Genomic DNA, 19356 nt, shown 5'->3' on the forward strand with positions numbered 1-19356 from the left:
GTGCGTGACAAGCATTGCTGACGACATGTGAAATATTAAATGTAAATTTAAATGTTTCTGCCGTCTGCCTACGACATATTTAATTGTGACAATAGTGACATCTTTCTGCTCGGCCACAGTTCAGTTATAAGGATTTCAGGTCAACACTTGTATTTGCTGATTTGAGGCCCTCAAAGGTGAACTGAGCCAATTTATGCATAAATCGCTTGGTGTGGGTTTATAATGCCGTCAGTGGTGACTGCACGAGGTAGAGACCACTGAACCCTCATCACGCAACAGCTAGCCAGGTGCCAGTCCTGGGATCTCACGAGTGCCAGCCCAGTGCTCTGACATGGCCATTATGAGCTCCCAAAGCCATGCATTCAACTCGTATACCGCATCATCATAAGCCATGATCTATCGTCTGCTGGATGAATGCCTGCAATACAATAGTCGATCCAGTAAATGTACATAAGTGACTCATCGCTCCCTCTGCGGAGGGAATTCTCGAGAAAGTTTTCCCCTTTGACTGCATCTCAGTTAATATTCTCGCCCACCCGACATAATACCTTCTAACGACGTGTCCTACCCAAGCCTACTTGTTTCTTAACAGGCAAAATTCTGTTTGTCACTTGCGTAAGTTTGAGAATTGATGTTTTCTTCAACCCGCAATGACCTATGGTCACATATCTTCCCCTACAACAGTGGGAGTGTAGCATGAAATTCGATCTTTGGTCACGTCATGTACAGAGGTATTTATTTTATGCCCATGCTCCCAGATACCCCCTATTGTGTGTACACAGTACACAACGTACCAGCTTTTTCTGTGCGAGTTGTGAACGATGGATTTGAATAGGAGGTCACTGTGCAGTTCATAAATCAACGTTTTGACTCACAACTCCGCGGGGTACTTAACTGATCAAGGTTACGCGGCAGGGAGCAGCTGACGAGCAATGGGTCTGGCGAGGGAAAAAGGATACAGCACAGTTTATGTAAATGTGGCAGGGTTTTGGCACATGCTAGACAGCATAAAACAACCTTCAGGCTAATATATTTAGTAGCACCCAAATGTTTCATGATTGAACTAAGCATAACTCTTCTGCCATATTTGGCTGCACATAAAACACACGTGTACACATGGCGATAGTCTAAACAGATTTATATAATAGTCCTTTTCACTTTACTTTAATGTGAAATGATGCGGGTGAGATTGCAGAGCCAACCACTGAGTTCATGGGTTCAAATAAGGCAGCCTCCTGTCATTAAAACCACATTGTCTTGTGCAGGGAGTTTTATGGTCTCAGCCCAGTCACTACGAATTGGACTTGCACGTAACAAATCATACACTAATCTGGCCTCTATAATCTGTACAGGTGAGGAGAGAGCTGAATAGATCAGTGAGAGTTCTGGAAAGATATATCCTTGAAGGATGTCAGACAAAGGGCTGTGATATCACTTAAACTTGGTTTCCCAATTTACAGAGTGGCTTATGTATTTGGGGAATCCCATAAAAGTATGTTTATTTTTTCCTTGATACTGAAAGCACAGTTGCAGTATATCATCAGCAGCAGGCATCAGTGTATTGTTGGATCAAGGCCTCCCCAAGCTTTTACCTGCTCTCATTGACCTGCAGTGTACAAGTCCACCTGCACATGAGCTGATTTCATCTCTCCATCTCTGCGGTGGATGTCCTCACAGGGCACGCGTCCCTCCCGTGGCTGCCACGCCATCATTGTTCTTGCCTGCTGGTCTCGAGCAACTTGTCCTGCCAAAGCCCCCTCTTACTTTTCTTTACAATTTCAAAGAGTCAGAACTATGTCTTTAACACCGTGCACGTTGTATAGAAAGTTGCACTATAGTTGGTGGAAATACACAAACAAAAAACTGTTATTCAGCTCATAACTGTTATGCTATTTAAAGTGCCTACTTAGACATGGATTTATGCATCGGCATTTTTGCATGGAAATATAATTAATGACACAGGAGATTAAAAATATTTTGTTGTGTCAGCTTTATTGCTGTGGCCCTACCAATTTAAATGTTAATTGATTCATAATGCTTGGATTTTTTTTCTTGTAAAATTGTCAACATTTTGGAAACTATGCAGATACATACAAATTCATATCTTCAAATCAGGAATGAATTTAACGAGGGGGGAGGGATAGCTTTATGTGTGTACAGGGGGGGACTAACACCCTGCCAGGGTGCTGGGCAAGCCCTGCAGAGAGCCTGGGTTTGAGTTGGAGTTTCATCCATCAGTGATTGAAAATGCATTCTCAATTATAACGAGTTGATGAGCTCAGCCTAAATACTAATGACTGCGCAAAAATGTTTTACATTTCTATTTCAAAATGAATTGCGTATATTCCAACTATAGGGTTGAATGGCGATGCGGTGGTTAGCGCACAGTGCTATGAACCAAGGAAGCCAAGTTAAATTTCCAGCCCTGGCGAACATCACTGGCAAGTAATCTAAAAACTGGTTCTGAAATCTCATCAACTCAAACTGAGCAGTTTGGTGGAAATATGGTCAAACTGTGCTCCCATGATCGACACGGCATTGGGAGGCCTTCATCCAGCAGTGGATTGACGAAGGGCTGGAAATTACTGTTATCAATCTTGTCCTGAGAACTATATTTTTGGGTTTCATGAACGACTAACACTTGTTTGCAGGCATCCTGAAGAAGTCGTGTCTTGTAAGGACGGAGAGGCCCGTTGAGGGACGTTGGAAGTAGTTTTTCAGCATAATTTCCAGGATCTTTCTCTTAATACAAAGTGGTCCACAGCTCATTGTGAAAGAGCCAAATGTAAATGCCTTTGCCTCATGATGTGACATTGATAGCATAAGTAAAACGTGTCGGCTTTCGCGACCAATATCCATAATATGTTATTTTGGGTTTGATCGCCTAAATAAAAATGTTGTTGAACCCGCCACCACAGACACAGCCAATTAATAAGGTTTATCACGTAAACAGAAGATTGAAATTCATTACTAGTACAGCACACTGGTATATTGGAGAGCAAAGCCACAACATTTACAATCTGGTTTAACAACACATTCATATTTACACGATCTAACAAAAAAAACCTATATTAAGCATAAGTAAAATTTTATTTGTTTAAAGGTATGATTTAGTGGTATCTTGTAAAGAACTGTTTAAATACGGTGGTCCCCATAAATATTAGCACACATCTTGGAAATACAACTCTATTCTTGGACACGGTGATTTTAAGCGTCTGTATATTTTTTATCCGTTCAAATACTCTGCGGAACTTAAATATTTTTTGGCAAGCGGTAATGGATATAATTAATGACACTACATTTACGATGCCATAATTCTTAATAAAAACATTAGCAGTGTGATAGATTATTTTAAACACACATTCAGAGTCACCCTAAATCTATACTCCAGGTTTTACCTTCTATGCTACACTTCAGCCAGGAGTAGATGAATACCTCTCATCTGTAACCATAACATGTTTTTGTGTTGCTGCAGTCGGCATTGGTGCTTAAGCACAACTCACAAAAACTCCACACATTCATCACTAACACTGTCCTCAAAGGAAAACTATCCACAGTATGCAACGACGTCACTGGAAATTGCGTTGAATTTTTGCTCCTTGAAAATAACCAAGTTTATACCGATTGAGACGAGGCACCCACCCGTGGTAAGAAATACAATTATTTACAGCCCTTTGTCATTCCACAGCTTTATGAAGGCGTCCTCATGCCCTGTCGGTCGTGGGCCTTGTTTGACCATAGTTAACCATGTTGGTCACCAGTTCAGATATCTTTCTCCCCTGACTGGTATTAGCCATGGTCGGGAACTTAACTCGTGCCATCGGGAAGGGAAGAGTTGTGCGTAAACCACTCCGCCACCACTCCACAGGGTAAAGCAAATGCAAAACATTTATTGTAGACACAAACTATGGAAAGACCTTAGTTTTCCGTGGGATTTTTTTACCCATCTCTTATTGTGGTTGTTTGCTCTTGGGAGAACAGTCGTATTTATGGGGAAAAAGCCATGAATAGGAAGGATGGAGTTGTAGAAAAGAAATCGACATGAATGGGTCAGCAACCAACTTACCGTGTTGCCTTGTTAGCCCAGCAAGTGGTTGTCACACAATACAAATAGAGTATAGTCTCGAGCATGTTTCGCTTTTCATTTTAGTTTTCTCTTGTTCACGAATATTCTTATCCTTCCACACCTCCGATTAGCGCAGTTGGCTACGCATGGTGTGAAATAAGTTCTACATACAATATTGTCCATACCAGTGGTTCCCGATCTATGGTCTGCTAGGTCGTGGGAAGCAGCCTGCAGAACTGTTACAGATACTATGTTTTACACAAAACCGCTAAGCATTACTGCATGGTGGTCCGTAAGAAATGGTTTAGGGTCCACAGTGGTCCACGGGCCCAGACAGGCTGGGAACCAGAGCTCTGTTAGTCTGTATTGTGTTAGCAAATCGTATTTTTCCTGCCATTACTTCCTCTCTGAATTATGCTCTTGTGCTTAATCACAAGTCCTGCTTTGTTTTGCCACCTGGAGATGTGCTACGTGCATGGGTGGCGCACGGTGTAAATCATGCCCGACGACGCTGACGTGCGATCTCGGTGTGATCCAGGCGTGCCCTATGACAGCGTCCGCCAAACTTCTTGTGGAGCAAAGTGAATTGGCCATCGGGGCAGTCGTGTCGTAGCTTTCACAGCATGCATATACAGTGGCGTTGCCTCCAGCGGAAATGTGCAAGTGCGCGTTTTATTATCGGTGCCGCGCTCGCGTTGATCACGTTCGCGGGGGTCGGCTTTTTGGCTCAGCATTGTACAAAAGGCGGTCACCGTATCACGCACTTCCAGATGCGCTTCTGCGGCCGTCTGGAACGCTCTTCCTTCTAATATTCGGAAGCCACTAGAGCTTTGCACCTTTAAATCTAGATTGGAAAACTAATTTCTTTAACTGCTTTTTATGTTTAATTTGTTGCCCTTCCCCACACCTCCGATTAGCATGGTTGGCTACATACGGTGTGAAAAAAGTTCTACATACTAACAATGAAGGTGCCCCGCCGTGTCATTGCAGCGACGGCGCTAAGGGTCACCGGGGACCATTTTGCAGGATCTGTCGTGTTTCTAACCGTGGGGTGTCGCGGTTAGAAACGTTTATACAAAGCAACTGGCCGACGCTTGACCGGGGGGGTTACGCGGTTGAAAGGGAAGTGGTATAGAGATAATTGCACGGGAAAATGTTGAGAAATTACAACCAGGCTGAGAATATCTTTGTAATTAACAATGTGCTTTTGTTTCGTTTTACTCCCCACACCACCCTCCAGTTTGAAATCTTGCCAGTAACAATTGTCTCAATTTATTTTCTGGATGCAATTGTCTCCTGGAAAAAGGTATCATGGAAATAATGGAGGATGGTGAAATGAGTCCAATTTTCATCCATCAGACATTTGCCTTTGCACAGTGTATATTTATTTGTCTCGTTCCCTAAGGTTATTCCGATTGCGCCATTGGCGTCGCGTCGCCACCAGAAAAATAATCCACTTGGAGTTCCCGCAGAGCAGTGCGACCTTTTGTATTAGAGGACTGCCCGCGGAAGCAGATACCTACCTCTGAGAACCACAGTGACCTCCTGTCCACACAGTAGAGGGTAGCACTCCCCACTCACTCTCTATATGAGAGTGAGGTTCGTTGTAGGGCTAAACAGATGTTTTAATTCTCGGAGCTGGAATTTTTCCCAAATTAAGTGCATTGCGCTTTTATAATTAATTTTATTTAAATGCATTCGTCTTCCGGATGACTGAGCAGATCACCCAGAAATGCCCGATAGCGTCAGATTTCAAAAGCTAAGAAAAGTTGAACCTGGATAATGCTTGGATGGGCAGTCAACATGTATTAAAATGGATGTTGTAGGCTGCTGCAAGGCAACAATGTGGGCAGTAGAGGACAGTGCAGCGACATCCGTCGTTGTACCGTACCTTTCTGCTGATTTATTCGCTCACCGTGTTCACCAATCCACACTGTTTAGCGTGGCGAAGTATTTTCAAATAACCCCCACGACTCTCACGGTGTGGGGAGGTGCCATCATCCAGCAGTGGATCGACAACTGTGCTGCGCGTGTACATCATTATGATGTTATCCACGCTCTCTTCATCTCACGGTAATGTCACGGATGATGTCTTCAAAGAGCCTATAGCAGGTTGCGAGTAAGATATTCCAGTCATTACTGTCAACACCGCTCTCATTTCCACAGATTGGTGAGTAGCAAATCAATTTTAAACATAACTCATTTATTTCAATTAAACATAGCAAGCACTTTTCTTAATTTGCAGATGGAGTCAATTATGATTTTTTTTTACGTCTGAATGTAAATATCCTGCATCGGAGGTGTCTGCGGCAGAGCTCCACAGCTCCTTGTGATATTATGTGCGAGTTCAAATCCCATTCGGTGCTGCTACCATGCCCATCATCCCTGCGGCGTCGATGAAACGAGGCATTTGCTTTGTGCAAATGGCGCAATGATTCCTACGGATAGACCCGTCCACGGCATAGGAATTGGAATTGACGAGACTGACTTGGGTTACCCATGCAGATGTAATGTCATTTACAGCCCTTTATCAATCCACTGCTGGATGAAGGCCTCCCTATTACGTGACAGTCATGGGAGTTGTTTGACCATACTTCACCACACTGGTCACTGGGTTGGTGAAGGTGAGGGGGTGTGTGGTAGCCAGGATTGGTTCAGATATCACCTGCCACGGATGTTGTTAGCTGTGGTTTTGAGTCGAACTCGATTACCCAGTGCCCAAACCCAACGCGCCACCGCTCCAGCAATGCAGATGAGCAGCGCCAAATGCTCGGCAATGATACATCCACTGCTGGATGATGAACTGCACAATCAGGCCACTGTCTCTCACATGTAACCATTAATATTTAATGGACATTGCTTGGCAGCCTTGCAACCTCTGCAGTTTTAAAGAGTGGTGCGAGCATTGCTTGTGCACTAACCTTGGAGATTAAGTCTCATAAGATTGAGTTCACAACTTAAGAGGGGGGGGACAAAAAAAACAGGCAAGTTCTGGTTATTGCTGATGATACAATTTCGCAAGGTGTACCTTTGTACGTTTCATTCTGCTTCACGTAGTGTGACGGTCGTCTTCTGTTCACAGGTGCAAAACTGCACATGTGTGAGGAGCCAACCGAGTTGGCTTAAATGCTCCGCCGCAGGTTTCCCGATCTCTCAGTGCACCGAACAAAACTTAGCATGTACTGGCAGGACCACATGTCTGAACATCATGGTGTCACGCGTACAGATGTTATGACACCTCGCTAATCTTCATCTCTTCTCGAGCTCTCATCTCGCTCTCTTGTTATCTCGTGTTCATTTCACTCGTCTGTGTACCCCCTTTGTCCCTGTGAGTCTCCAAATCTCCCTTGTGGGGCACTCCATGAGTTGTCAGCGTCCATGTGCTGCCCGTGTGCCTCCAGTTGAAGAAACCCAGTCTTTGTGCAACTGATAGCCGCTTCTTGGTAGCTGAGGAGCTCCTGCAGACGTGTTTACGAGCAGCCTTAATTCCCCTCGTGAAGCTGGCCACTCATCAGCTATTCAATCAATTTCCACTTAAAATGAATTGTCGGGGGACTGGTGGGGGTTGGGGGGGTCTGTACGGCCACGTATTGTTGCACCACTGCTGGATGAACGTTTCTCGACGCGGTGCGGGTCATCGGGGTTAATTGGCCATGCTTCACGACGCCGGTCCGTGCGGGTTGGTGAAGGTTGGGAGCATTGACGCGGGATCACGTGAGAGCATCGTACAGGGCAGCGATGGATTGTGCACCGTTGCCTTGCAGCCCCAACGCTGTGACCAGATAATCCGTAATCCACTCCGTTTCGTCAGATCTCGCAAGCTAAGCAGGCGTTGAACCTGAATGGTGGTTGGTGACCAGCATGCACAAATAGGAAATCGGTAAAAAAAGAGCTTTATAGCTCATCGGATTCCTCCAGTATAAATACATATGATTCTGGTTTGTTATAGGCTGTTCAGAATGATTTTTTATAAGGCATCTCAACCCACTTGAAAGCTGCACATTCATAATCATCTTCTTGAAGAATTGTACTGTTGTTGATAGCACAATTTTTTCTCTCGAAATGACCTCAGGATTTTGATGTGCGTATTACTTTTCGGTCCGTGATAATCTCGAGAGAATACGGCAAGGGTTATAATTGAGATGCAGCCACGTTCATTTACCTGCAAAAGTCATAATCGGTAATCAATATCTCTCTGCAGGTCTCTGCTGTCTTTGTTGACTATTCGTTATAATTGAAATGGTAAATAAAAACAAATTGACATATTTCAACCCCAACCTATTGGCATCCCATTAAGCCCCTCGCCTCGATATTAATAGGGGGATTGATCCCCAGAGAGAATTTAATGGTGACTAATGCAATTGATTAATTCTAAATGGACGATTATTACAGAAATTTAGAGCGATAGGCATGGAGTTTATGAAGTGGGCTTGGTGAAACCTCATCCACAAGGGCTGATCATCACTCACCTCTTCTCCCTTTCGATGTATCATCGGGGCTCATCCTCACGTTGCAGTGATGGCTGGGAACTTGATTACCACTTTGAGCTAAGTCACCGGCGGGGCAGTTTAGCTCATTCATAAAAAAAAAACCTTGCAGTAAAAATTAGAAGACAAAACGAATAATACGTATTTGGTGCCATTCAACGGTAATTGTCCATAGGTTGATGATGAATACATGTGTGCTGACACTCTTGATGAGCACGATGTAAGGCACGTCCAGCATGATTGGATTTCTGGGTTAATGTCCAGGGCTTAGAGGCCAGACTCCTCTCTTTCAGAGACACAAAGCAATGATTTCCCGTATAGTCTTTAACAGATTGTTGGTGCAATGTGCTGTTAGCCAGCATCTTTGGCTGGCTGGCTGGCACAGCACGAGGGCTTGTTAGCCAGCACCATGCCCAGCCACCTTTGTATCCCCAGTTCGGATATTTACACACCGCACCAAGTGCTCATTGAACCCGTTCAGATAATCGTCACCGGTGTTTGCCGTGAGCGGGAACTGAACTCGGGTCTGCAGGTTCCATAGCACAGCGTGCAAAACCACGGCACTTGCTCCCCATCTAACACGCACATGCAAAACAATCACCAGACCTCTGGTAATTTATAATTATTTTATTATCCTTAAGACCAGGTGAGACTTGTCTTTGCGATTGCTGCAAAATATTTTTTTAAAAAATAAACACTTTTTTTATGAATGCCAAAAGTGGCCTAATATCTTCTCTCTATAAAATAAGTCTTGAACCCAATGGCGGACAGGATAGCGGTCGTCGTTTTTTGTATTATTCTTTGGTTCGTTCGGTAAAGTCACGTGGTTTCCCCACCTGATGATGATAGCTTGTGTTGCGATTGAAACGTCGTGATTTAATTTATTTAATTTTATACCTACGTGACTTTACCGAACGAACCAAAGAATATGGATCCCTGCAGTCACGAAAACTTCAAATCTAGATTGTTTTTTGTATTATTTACCCCTCACAGCGAAACTCTTTCCTTGCAATAAACAGCATCCCCCTTTCAACATGCCACTCTCGCTTAAACACTAAGAGCAAATAGAGAGCAGTGATCTTCTGAATTCCAAAAATTATTGACTGCGCCGAAAATAACTCGTCCATATATATAAAAAAAAAGAGAAATACCGCAAATGAAATAAATAAACTTAAAATAGCCTCGGCCTTCGTAGCGGTGCCTCTCGAGGGATTTGTGCATTTCTCGTGTAAAACATGTTCTTTGTGTTTACTCAGTGTGACTGATTTGCCCCAAATTAAGTTTTGAATGTAAAAAACACGCTGACCGCTTCTTCACAAGTTTTCAGAAGTGGATTTGTTTTCTTTCAAAAAAGTAAAGTAGCAAACGTAATATCAATCGCACGATACGGCCTCTTGGTGAAATGTGCTAATCATCATTGTCATAACCATCATCATCATCATCAGTCAGGAGCAATTCAATGCTAGATTAAGGCTTCCCCAAGCCAAATATCATGTAACAATCCACCTAGCAACTGCACACGAGCTGATTTCATTGTTCCATCTCCGCTGTGGCCGATTTTTTCTCAGGCTTGTTACAATGTGACAAGTGCATTGTTTGGCTCCACTCGCAGATATTTCTACTCCACGGTAATTTTCTGAAACGGCAACGTATTCTGTCTCTCGATACACACTCATATGTGTTTCGTCGGTGTAAACATTTTCCAAAGCACCCCATGCTCCAGAGAATTACTTAATGGCAATCAGTCGGTAAATGACAATCTCAGTTGCGCGTTGGCTTCATATTTTTATCGTCGACGGCGCCACAGCAAAATCACTGGTTGCGGCAATTTCTCCACCCCGCACCCACCCCCCTGTGGACCCTCCCTGTGGAATTTACCGCATTGTTTAAACGAGGGAAATTGAAAATAATGGGACTTGACAATCTCAAAACGCGATTGCACCTTGGCAGTGACAGAAAATCAGTGTCCTAATGTATGGCGCGGAGAATTCACGCAACACAGATGGCCCCGCGGTGGCCTAATTTAGCTGTGGGGGGGCGGCACGGCTACTCCGTAGCCTCCCGCCGTGATGCCGGTTGTGCCGTGAGCGATGGCCCTCTCGCAGCTGGGCTCGTTTAGCCGGTTGACGTCGATGGCGGCGATGCCTTGGCCTGGCGCTCGGTGCCGTGAGTCGCGGGTTCGAATCCGGCAGGGCCGCCATGGTTGTTTACAGTCGTGTGCATTAACCGTAGAATACTAAGAGCTGCATGCTGCGTGGTGGATGTTAAAGACCCCCATGACATCATGGTCGAAATCGGGCCAATTTGTTATTTTACCCGCAAAATGTTTCGAGACATTGGCACCTACTGCGAAACTGCTGCAGTCTTCTCATCTGTACAACACGGCATCTTCCTTCCTTGATCACCTTACGCTGTAAGAACGGCGCGGATAACAAATGTATTCGTAATTTGATTTAACGACAATAACTAACTAACCCCAGTTTCTGCAGTTTTTAGTGATGATGGACTTGCAATGAATGAATGTGCAGAATATGGCTTTGACTTGCTGAGCTGATGACTTGGACTAAAATAATCTACACGGGTGCAGCGGTGGTGCAGTGGTCAGTTCGCGACTCCATGAACCCATTGACCTTAGGTCGATTCTGGGCTGAAGCTAACATTGGTTTTGACCGATATCTGAACCAATCCAGCGCTTATAGACCAGCGTGGTGATGTATGGTCAAACAAGTCACCAAGACCGACACGGCATGGGGAGGCCTGCATCTAGCAGTAGATTTACTAAGGTGGTGTAAGTTATGTCAGTGGATTTTAAGTAGTTAAATAGAGCTATCCGCCTGGTTTGTAACTTACGGACTCCCCATTGACTACATCCAACTTGGACCCATGTCTCACAGAAGATGGCCCTTGCCTTTTAACATTTGCAGTTCATCAGCATTTGTTGACGCAAGCCTAGCCCTGCTGATGAGACTACGTATGTCGATACCGGTCCAGGTTTTGTTTGTATTGAACCATTGCTGCTGAAATTATGCACTCCCTAGAAAGCCATGTGGCTGATGGCATGTGTAGAAAATATATTTCATAATAGTTTATTTTTGGAATGACAGGCGTTTGGAGGGAGTGTATTTGTTGATTTGGCCCCAATGTAGAGTCCGTGCTTGGTCGTTAGCTGCGTCTTCGGTCCTCGTCAACGTGGCACCGGGAGCGTCGCCCCGATTGACGGAGTTGGCCATTGGCACCGTGCTATTCGGATGACGGACGCGGCACGCATGACCCCCCCCCACCTCACGACGTTCGTCCAAGACCATCGCACATTCCGTCGCTTTGTGGGCGCATCACGGCGACGCACCTGCTAGCGCTGTACGCGTCCAAACGAACGAGGGAGACGAATCGCGCATGTGACACGGAGCACTCTGAAATGCGTTGGTCCTTGCTCCAAGTTGTAATTTAGCGAGCCGCACGGCGACACGATGTTACATGGCGCAGGATGCGTGATGTCACGCTTCGTGACGACGCGGGGAGGCGGGTGCGTGTGGCTTGTTGCATCAACGCCCTAAGACGCTTATATCCGCTTCACCCCGGGGTCTTCTGCCACTAAGGGTGGCCGTTTTTTTTATTAACGTGTGAGTCCCCTAATAGTCGCGCAACTTCACACCAACATTTCAATGATATTGTGTCGTCTTCACGAAAGTTATCACGACCCCATGTAGCAGACAGACGGAGCTAATGCATTTAAAGTTCAGCTTAGCTAGAAATAGTTAAAAAAGGGGCACTGGCCTTTCTCTGAAATCCTCAAGCACCTCGCCCTCGCAGTACTGGCAAGACCTCAACCCCGGTCCTCACATTCACTGCAAGTGGCTCTCAGGGATCTGTCCTGGGTTGTGTCCTGTTACCAGTCTACAATTGGTCATATATTCAATAGTCACAGGATAAACAATGACTCTTACCTCGATGACACTCATTTATAATTGACTAACCTCCGCTCATGGCCCACTCAACCTGGCCAATTGTACCTCAACCTTACAGTCAATCAATCAATTTGTATTTTACTTGCCAATATCGCCCTGAATAAAGTAGGCATCAGTGCACATTACAACAGAACTGGAACAGTATGGAACAACAAGAAAAAAAAAGTCATGACTTCAGCGGCTAGCAACCTGAATGGGTGACAGCACTGGATTTCGGTATCTCCTTGGACTCCTCATTCTCACAGACAACCACGTGCTCAACACAAAGACGTAATCAGCATTTGGCACGGCCACTTGGCTTCCATTGCTACGCTAAAACTCTTCCACTGGCTCCCCATCGAATCACAGCACAACATCGCCATCCTATGCCATTGAGCTCTTTGTTAAAGTCTCCCACCATACCCCTCCTCTACCCTTCTCACATCACTGATTCACAGCACACCGCCACGTCCTACGGAGCCCGTCTAACAGCCTGCTCATCATACCCAGAACCAGCGCTGTCCTGGCTGAGCAGCGCTTCACCGTAGCTGCATCGGCAGCAGCCGTCTGTAACTCTCTCCCACTGCTGCGCACGCACACGCAGCAGCATCCAAGCAGCATCATCCATCTTCAAGCAGTAGCTCAAAGCTCTTATCTGTCTACACTCTCACCTGTTCAGGCTCACGCCTGTTCAGACTCTTAATTGTTCAGGTTGTTTGAGAGATTGTGAAATCTGATTTTCTGCCTCCCGAGTTGTCAATGGAACATTGCGTCCGATTCACGAAATAAGCGTGCATTATAAATTGTGTTTATTGTTATTATTACGGGAAAGCCATTGGGGTTATGGGTCGGGGACCATTTGACACAAGTCTATGTGATCCACCAGCCCTTGCTTCGAGAGCACTGAATCACAGGTGCGTGCGTGTCCCACACGTGGCTGCTTCGCCTTTAGCCTCTTCTGACCCACCGGCTCGCGCAACGCCAAACAATTCTCTCGTCTCGGCGTGAATCAAACCCGCAACCCCGTTAGCCAGCAAACGCCGAACTGGCAGCTTAATGAGGCCCGCGCTATTGACGTTATCAATATCAGTACCCCCCACCCTGCCCCCCCCCAATTATTTCAGTGGTAACAGTATAAATTGATGAATATTGACCGTGAGAAGCCATAGTTCCAGCTGTGCTGTGACCCTTGTGCCGCCCACGCGCTCGCGCACGCGGTGATCTCCGCTCGCTCCTCCGCGTCGCACGCTCCACCACACCGCCGCGACATTCAGTTGTCAGCAGAGAGGCCAAGAGCAGCAGCTGCATTGTACTTCTTTGCATTGGGGATAGCGCCTTGTCCTTGAGTCTCACCGACGGCTATTCCCCCTGCGGAGGATCTCCGCACGCGCCGCCCGTTACTTTACATGCTGTGCGTGATTTGCCGCGAAGTTTAAAAATCTCTCGTGACGATCGGCGAGTTGAGCGACGTTAGTGACGTCACGTCTGTCCGTCCGTCCGACCTCGCGAGGTGTTTGCGCTGCCTGCTGAGAGAGTTTGGAATAAGCAACTCTCCTTTGCTTTGTGTCTTGAGAATGTGACGCGCGTGCACAATCTTGGACAAAAAAATAATTCAAATAACATTAGCACATTAGACTCGACACCCTGACATTCAAGTAGGCTTGATTTAATCAGACGTGTTGAAATGCCAGCTCCTCAATCACGTGCCTCATTACATTCCTCTGTTAAACTTCCAGCTTTGTGAAATCAACACGACTTGTTATTGTGCCAAATAAAGATCGGCTCGACGATGATGGGCAGGGGGCCCTGCACGGACAAATGTCACGATGCCGCCACCCCAGGCCTCAAAAGAGCACGCCGTCGCGCATGGCCAACCCGTGGGTTTTCTTGTCGTTGCAGGAGTTTCCGATTCTGTGCCAAACGTGTCTCGGAGAAAACCCGTACATCCGCATGGTGAGTCGGCGAGATCGCGCCGCGGGAATTGACCGCATCCACCGCCTCGCTTCTCCTTCTGAGGCGGCGTGGAGCCACCCACCGTGCAGCTGACGCATCGGCCCTGTACAGACGTGTGTCCAGCTAAACTCAAGTTTAAAGGGTATCCCTATTCACATGAGTTTGGAGATATTTCCTTGTTATGTTTTGACATGTCTCCTTTTCAGTTAACATCTCTGCATGTTAGCGAGATGTTAACTACCTCGCCTGGTTTTCAGGACGTCGGGGTTCGATCCCAACCCTGACACATACATATTTGGAGTTTGCATGTGTCTCTCCCCATAGTCGTGTGTATTTTTCTCCGAGTCCTCCGGTCTTTGCCTCCACATTTAGAAACATGCGTTTAGAGTATTTAGCTGCTATACATTTACATTTCGTTGAGCTATCATTTGTGACTAGGTCACTTTTTAAAAAGGGCTATATAGCTCAGTTGGCTTTACCTGGTAAAATAAAAATAGTTTAGATTTTAACAGTTTTAGTTTCGGCGATCATGCTGTCGTTTATCTTTTTTAGCCTATGGGGTGAGAGAGGAGGGGGGCCCCTTGTGACAGCTGTCCCTGCCCAGTGCAAGGTGACACGGCGCTGACTTGCAAATGGGCATTTGCTTCTCAGTATGGAGCGATGTTGCTATTGGTTATTGATGATTAAAATTTAGTCATTATTTATTTTTGCTACGTGTATACTGGGACACATGCCCTTTTTTTCATTCAACCCATTACACTCAAACCAGGTTTAGTCACAGTTGCCTGACTGGGATTTGAACCGAGCATTTCAGCAGTGTGACTTGCATTCCCTTATCCACCTGTCCTTTCCAGCCACTTGGCCTCGTTATTGTTGTGGTTGTCATGAGCCATTCTCAAGCCACTGCTGGACGATTGAAGTGCTCAAGCAGATGGTAGTGACGTCTTGCACTACGTGGCTTCATTTCCCGTCTCTACTGCTTGTGCCCCGAGTCCGTTGACCCATTTGATTGTTTTATTGCAAAGTTAATTAATGCCATGGTGTTCTCTGTGCGTCTCTTTCAGACCAAAGAAAAGTATGGGAAGGAATGCAAAGTAAGTGCGTGATGCTCATTGTTCTCGTGGGCTTGGTGTAAGCGGTGCATTTGAACCTCGCCGTGCAGCCCAATAAAGTTCACATGTCTCATTCACGAAGCCTGGGGCACAGCTCGGGCGTGCATCTAAATCGGTGTACCCGCTGGGAGGTGGTCCCTCATTTACCTCTGCCACCCCCACACCGTCTGGAACTCCTTTCCTCCAGTCGTCCGTGCTGTCGCCTCTTGCCCCCATTCAAGTCCCACCCGTGACCAACTGTGCCCCTCTCTGTATAATAAATAGAGCCATGTGTTTCTGTGCTGTGTCTCGAATTGCGGTGGTGTGGAGAAACGCCCTGCAGAGGCCCGTAGACTGGCACAGAGAAGCGTAAACCAACAGAGAGACCCGTAAACTCACATAGAAAGCCATGGACTCTCAAATAGAGATCTTTAGGCTGAAATAGAGCCCTATAATTGCCTCCCCAAAATCAATATTTTCACCGTTTCTCTACAGAGTTTTGAGATTTCAAATTTAGAAGCCGCATCTTTGCACATTGTTTTGTTTATCCAAGTTGTATTGAAGTTGCCTACTGTATTCGGCTGCATTGTCCTCTTAGCGAGTGGTGATCTTCACATGATTATGGCGTGATCATCACATGATTATAGAATGATCGTCATGTGATCATGACATGATTGTCACACGATTGTCACATGATCGTCACATCATCGGTGCACGATCTTGTGTGATTGTCACGTGAGCATAACATGATCATCATGTGATCATCACAAGATATTATAATAATAGTCACGTGATTGTCACATGATTGGTGCTTGATCATCGCGTGATCGTCAAGTGATCGTCACATGATTACAGAATAATCGTCGCGTGATCGTTGCATGATCGTTGCCCGGCTCTGCCCCTCTAGATCTGCTGCCGCCCATTCACGGTGTTCCGCTACTGCCCCGGCGCACGCATGCGCTTCAAGAAGACCGAGGTGTGCCAGACATGCAGCAAGATGAAGAACGTGTGCCAGACGTGCCTCCTCGACCTGGAGTACGGTGAGTCTCAGCCACTTGTTAACGAGCCAATCAGGCGGCCAGTTGGCCCAGCCAGAGGTCCGAGACGCTGAACCGGCACCGCCGAGGATCCTGCTTCCAATCCAGGTTTTTTTTAGCCAACGCCCGTGATTAAACCAGGTCCTCAAGTGTAAGTTAACATCTCGCCGTGGTGGTGAAATGTTAACTACCTCGCCTGGTCTTGTGCAGGAGGTTGTGGGTTTGATCCTGACCCTGCTACCATTATATTTGGAATTTGCGTGTTTTCCCTGTGGTCACGTTGGCCTTTCTCCGGGTCCTCCCGTTTTTCTCTCCACATTTAGAAACATGCGTTTAGAGTATTTGGCTGCTATACATTTCCACATGATAATCCACTTCGTTGAGCTATTAATTGTGGACAGGTCGCTTATCAAAAAGCGCTTTACCTGGTAAAATAAAAAGTTTAGTATTTAGCTATGGTGACCGGGTGTCAACCCAGTCACCATAGACCACACATAAAACATTGAGTTAAATTAGGTTTCTCTGCGTCCATGCCGCCGTCCACTGCTCACTTAGTTTATCTTAACAATTAATGATCAAATTCTGTTAGGGTCATGGGACGTCATGCAGAGAGAGTTCTTGGGACGGGCACTGTGTGTCCACCACCCCTGCCTCGTTCCTTCTGCCCACTGCCCATGAGCCTCACTGTTATCTCTGCATGTGGGGATTAATTCCAGCTCTGAGAATGAAATCCATCGCCTTGATATTCATGCGACGTACATTACTCACGGTGGCAGGGCAGGTGGGAAAGTGCTGCCATCCTGCTGTGTGGATCAGAGGGCACTTAAAGGGATGGCAAAGGATAGCTCTATGATATACGCTTCCACGGGCCTTTCTCCAACCGCAAACCGTAGCACCCGCCCTGCTAGAGATGCGGAAGTATGCATCACACGTCATGACGTCGTGTGTGCAGTGCGCAGGGACTTAAATTGAATCCTGGTAGAGAACATTGGTAGGGACTGAAAGGCGGTGGAGCATGGGGGATCGTGAGCACTGGAGTTGAGGAACCCTGCTCTAAGCGCTTGGTCACGTAGCCTCGATCATATTGGCATGCATCATTGTCTCAGTGTCGCACAGGACACAACATCCATGGGTTTAAATAAATAAACTGCAAGCAACTCTCATGGATTACTTATCTTGATTGATGGCCTTGAGCCAGCAGCGGCAATTCCACATTCTTATGGAAAAGGCCATTCTGTCCGTACGATGTTGTCTCTGTTGATTTCTCGCAATATGGTACTCATTTTGTGAGCTTTCTTTGGGATTATGGGTGCAGTTGACACTTAGCCAGAATTCGAATTGTCAACCTCCTGAATGTGCGTTGAGTATTGTAGCACAGCACTAACTGTCCCGGTGCTCTCTGAAATGCTTTGTAAAATGTTAAAATGGATTGGAGACCTGGAAAGGGATGGCAAACACACTCTGCAAATCTTAGGAATCCATAGATGTGAATACAACGTGTAACGATGTAAATCTCAATAATGATTACATTCCGGCTGGCGCGTTGGGAAAGTTGTGCCCCTGATTTCATGATCGCTTCTAAGCGCTCAGTGACTGGTGAGGATTTTATAACTTATTGGGGTTTATGTTCATGCATTAAAAAAAAGCAACTCCTGGGATGTTTGCCAGCAGTGGTATTGATGGGTTTGATGGCAGTGATAGCGATGGTTTTAAACCTGTTGCCCATGGGCGACACATGTGCTGACCGTTTCGGACGGTGGCAGTTTTTGGCTGCGACCTGTTATCCGACCGTAAGATTCAGTCGCCGAGTTTTGCGATACTTTTCCCAAATTTGTAATGCTTCTGACGCTTCCCGTTTAATTCTCTGGTCTGACACTGGTGAGACTAGGCCCTAAAGAAGGGTGTCTGGTGTAGACCAATCAGTTTCAAAGACAATGCATGTCTTATCAGAGGATGTTTTTTTGTTTGCATGTTCACAAATACGTGTGGTTAATGCAGACATTATTCCTTGAAAAAGGTTTATATTTGGTGTTTGAACATCTTAACACCTGTTTTATTGCCAAAAAGGGTAAAACCTATTCTTTAGCTTCTGACTCTGCGTCGCGTGAGCGAACTTAAGATGGCGTTTAAATACGGCCATCATCGGTGGCACCTTTGAGAATCTGTAGAACCAGCAAGTGGAATAGCTCGCCCCCTACGTGACCAGGGCACCAACGCATTGTGCATTGTGTATTGCAGCAGCCAGTAGGTCTTCAATTGGATTGAGACACCGTTAAATATAATGTAACTCAAAATACAAAGCTTTTAATTTGTAGAATCTCCCCATCGGCTGTCTCGAATTGTCCGATACAGGTTTAGAGTTGTCATTCATGAGTAAAAAAAAACTTTTAAATCGTAAAAGCCTTTAATTTAAAATCTCCGTTGGAGGTTGACTCCACCAATTGGCATTCTGGTGCCAACAGTGAGTTCCACTTTGTGGGGAGTGGGGGCGATGGTTACCCTGTGGATAGATTACCCTGTACCCAGAGAGACTCTGGAACTTCCACCACTGGCTTGGGGCTGTCACAAAGATGCGCATTGCCCTTTTGCTTATTTGAACAGGGAAGCATTATAACTCTTTGAGCCTGACCACTGACCAAGCGATTAGCTGTTAGCTTAGCCACTGCTGAAGGCCACTAGCCACTACCTTGGCCAATAGACACGCCATTCGCCGCTGACTTGGGTCACTAGCCAGGCTACTCGTTAGCCCATTAGCCGCTAACTTCGCTCACTCGCCAA

At 46.0% G+C, this 19356-nt stretch overlaps 1 protein-coding gene across 1 annotated transcript in view; it reads left to right on the forward strand.

Moving 5' to 3' along the window:
* Nucleotides 1-19356, forward strand: part of RBM22 (RNA binding motif protein 22) — a 41681-nt gene that overhangs the window by 1162 nt on the left and 21163 nt on the right. The window contains 3 exon segments of the mRNA XM_061571237.1: nucleotides 14397-14450; nucleotides 15515-15544; nucleotides 16449-16581. Coding sequence (XP_061427221.1) covers nucleotides 14397-14450; nucleotides 15515-15544; nucleotides 16449-16581 — 217 coding nt within the window.

This window comes from Lethenteron reissneri, chromosome 47 (assembly GCF_015708825.2).
Source record: "Lethenteron reissneri isolate LAM-NWPU_2019-01 chromosome 47, ASM1570882v1, whole genome shotgun sequence".
In the NCBI taxonomy this organism is placed as follows: Eukaryota; Metazoa; Chordata; class Hyperoartia; order Petromyzontiformes; family Petromyzontidae; genus Lethenteron; species Lethenteron reissneri.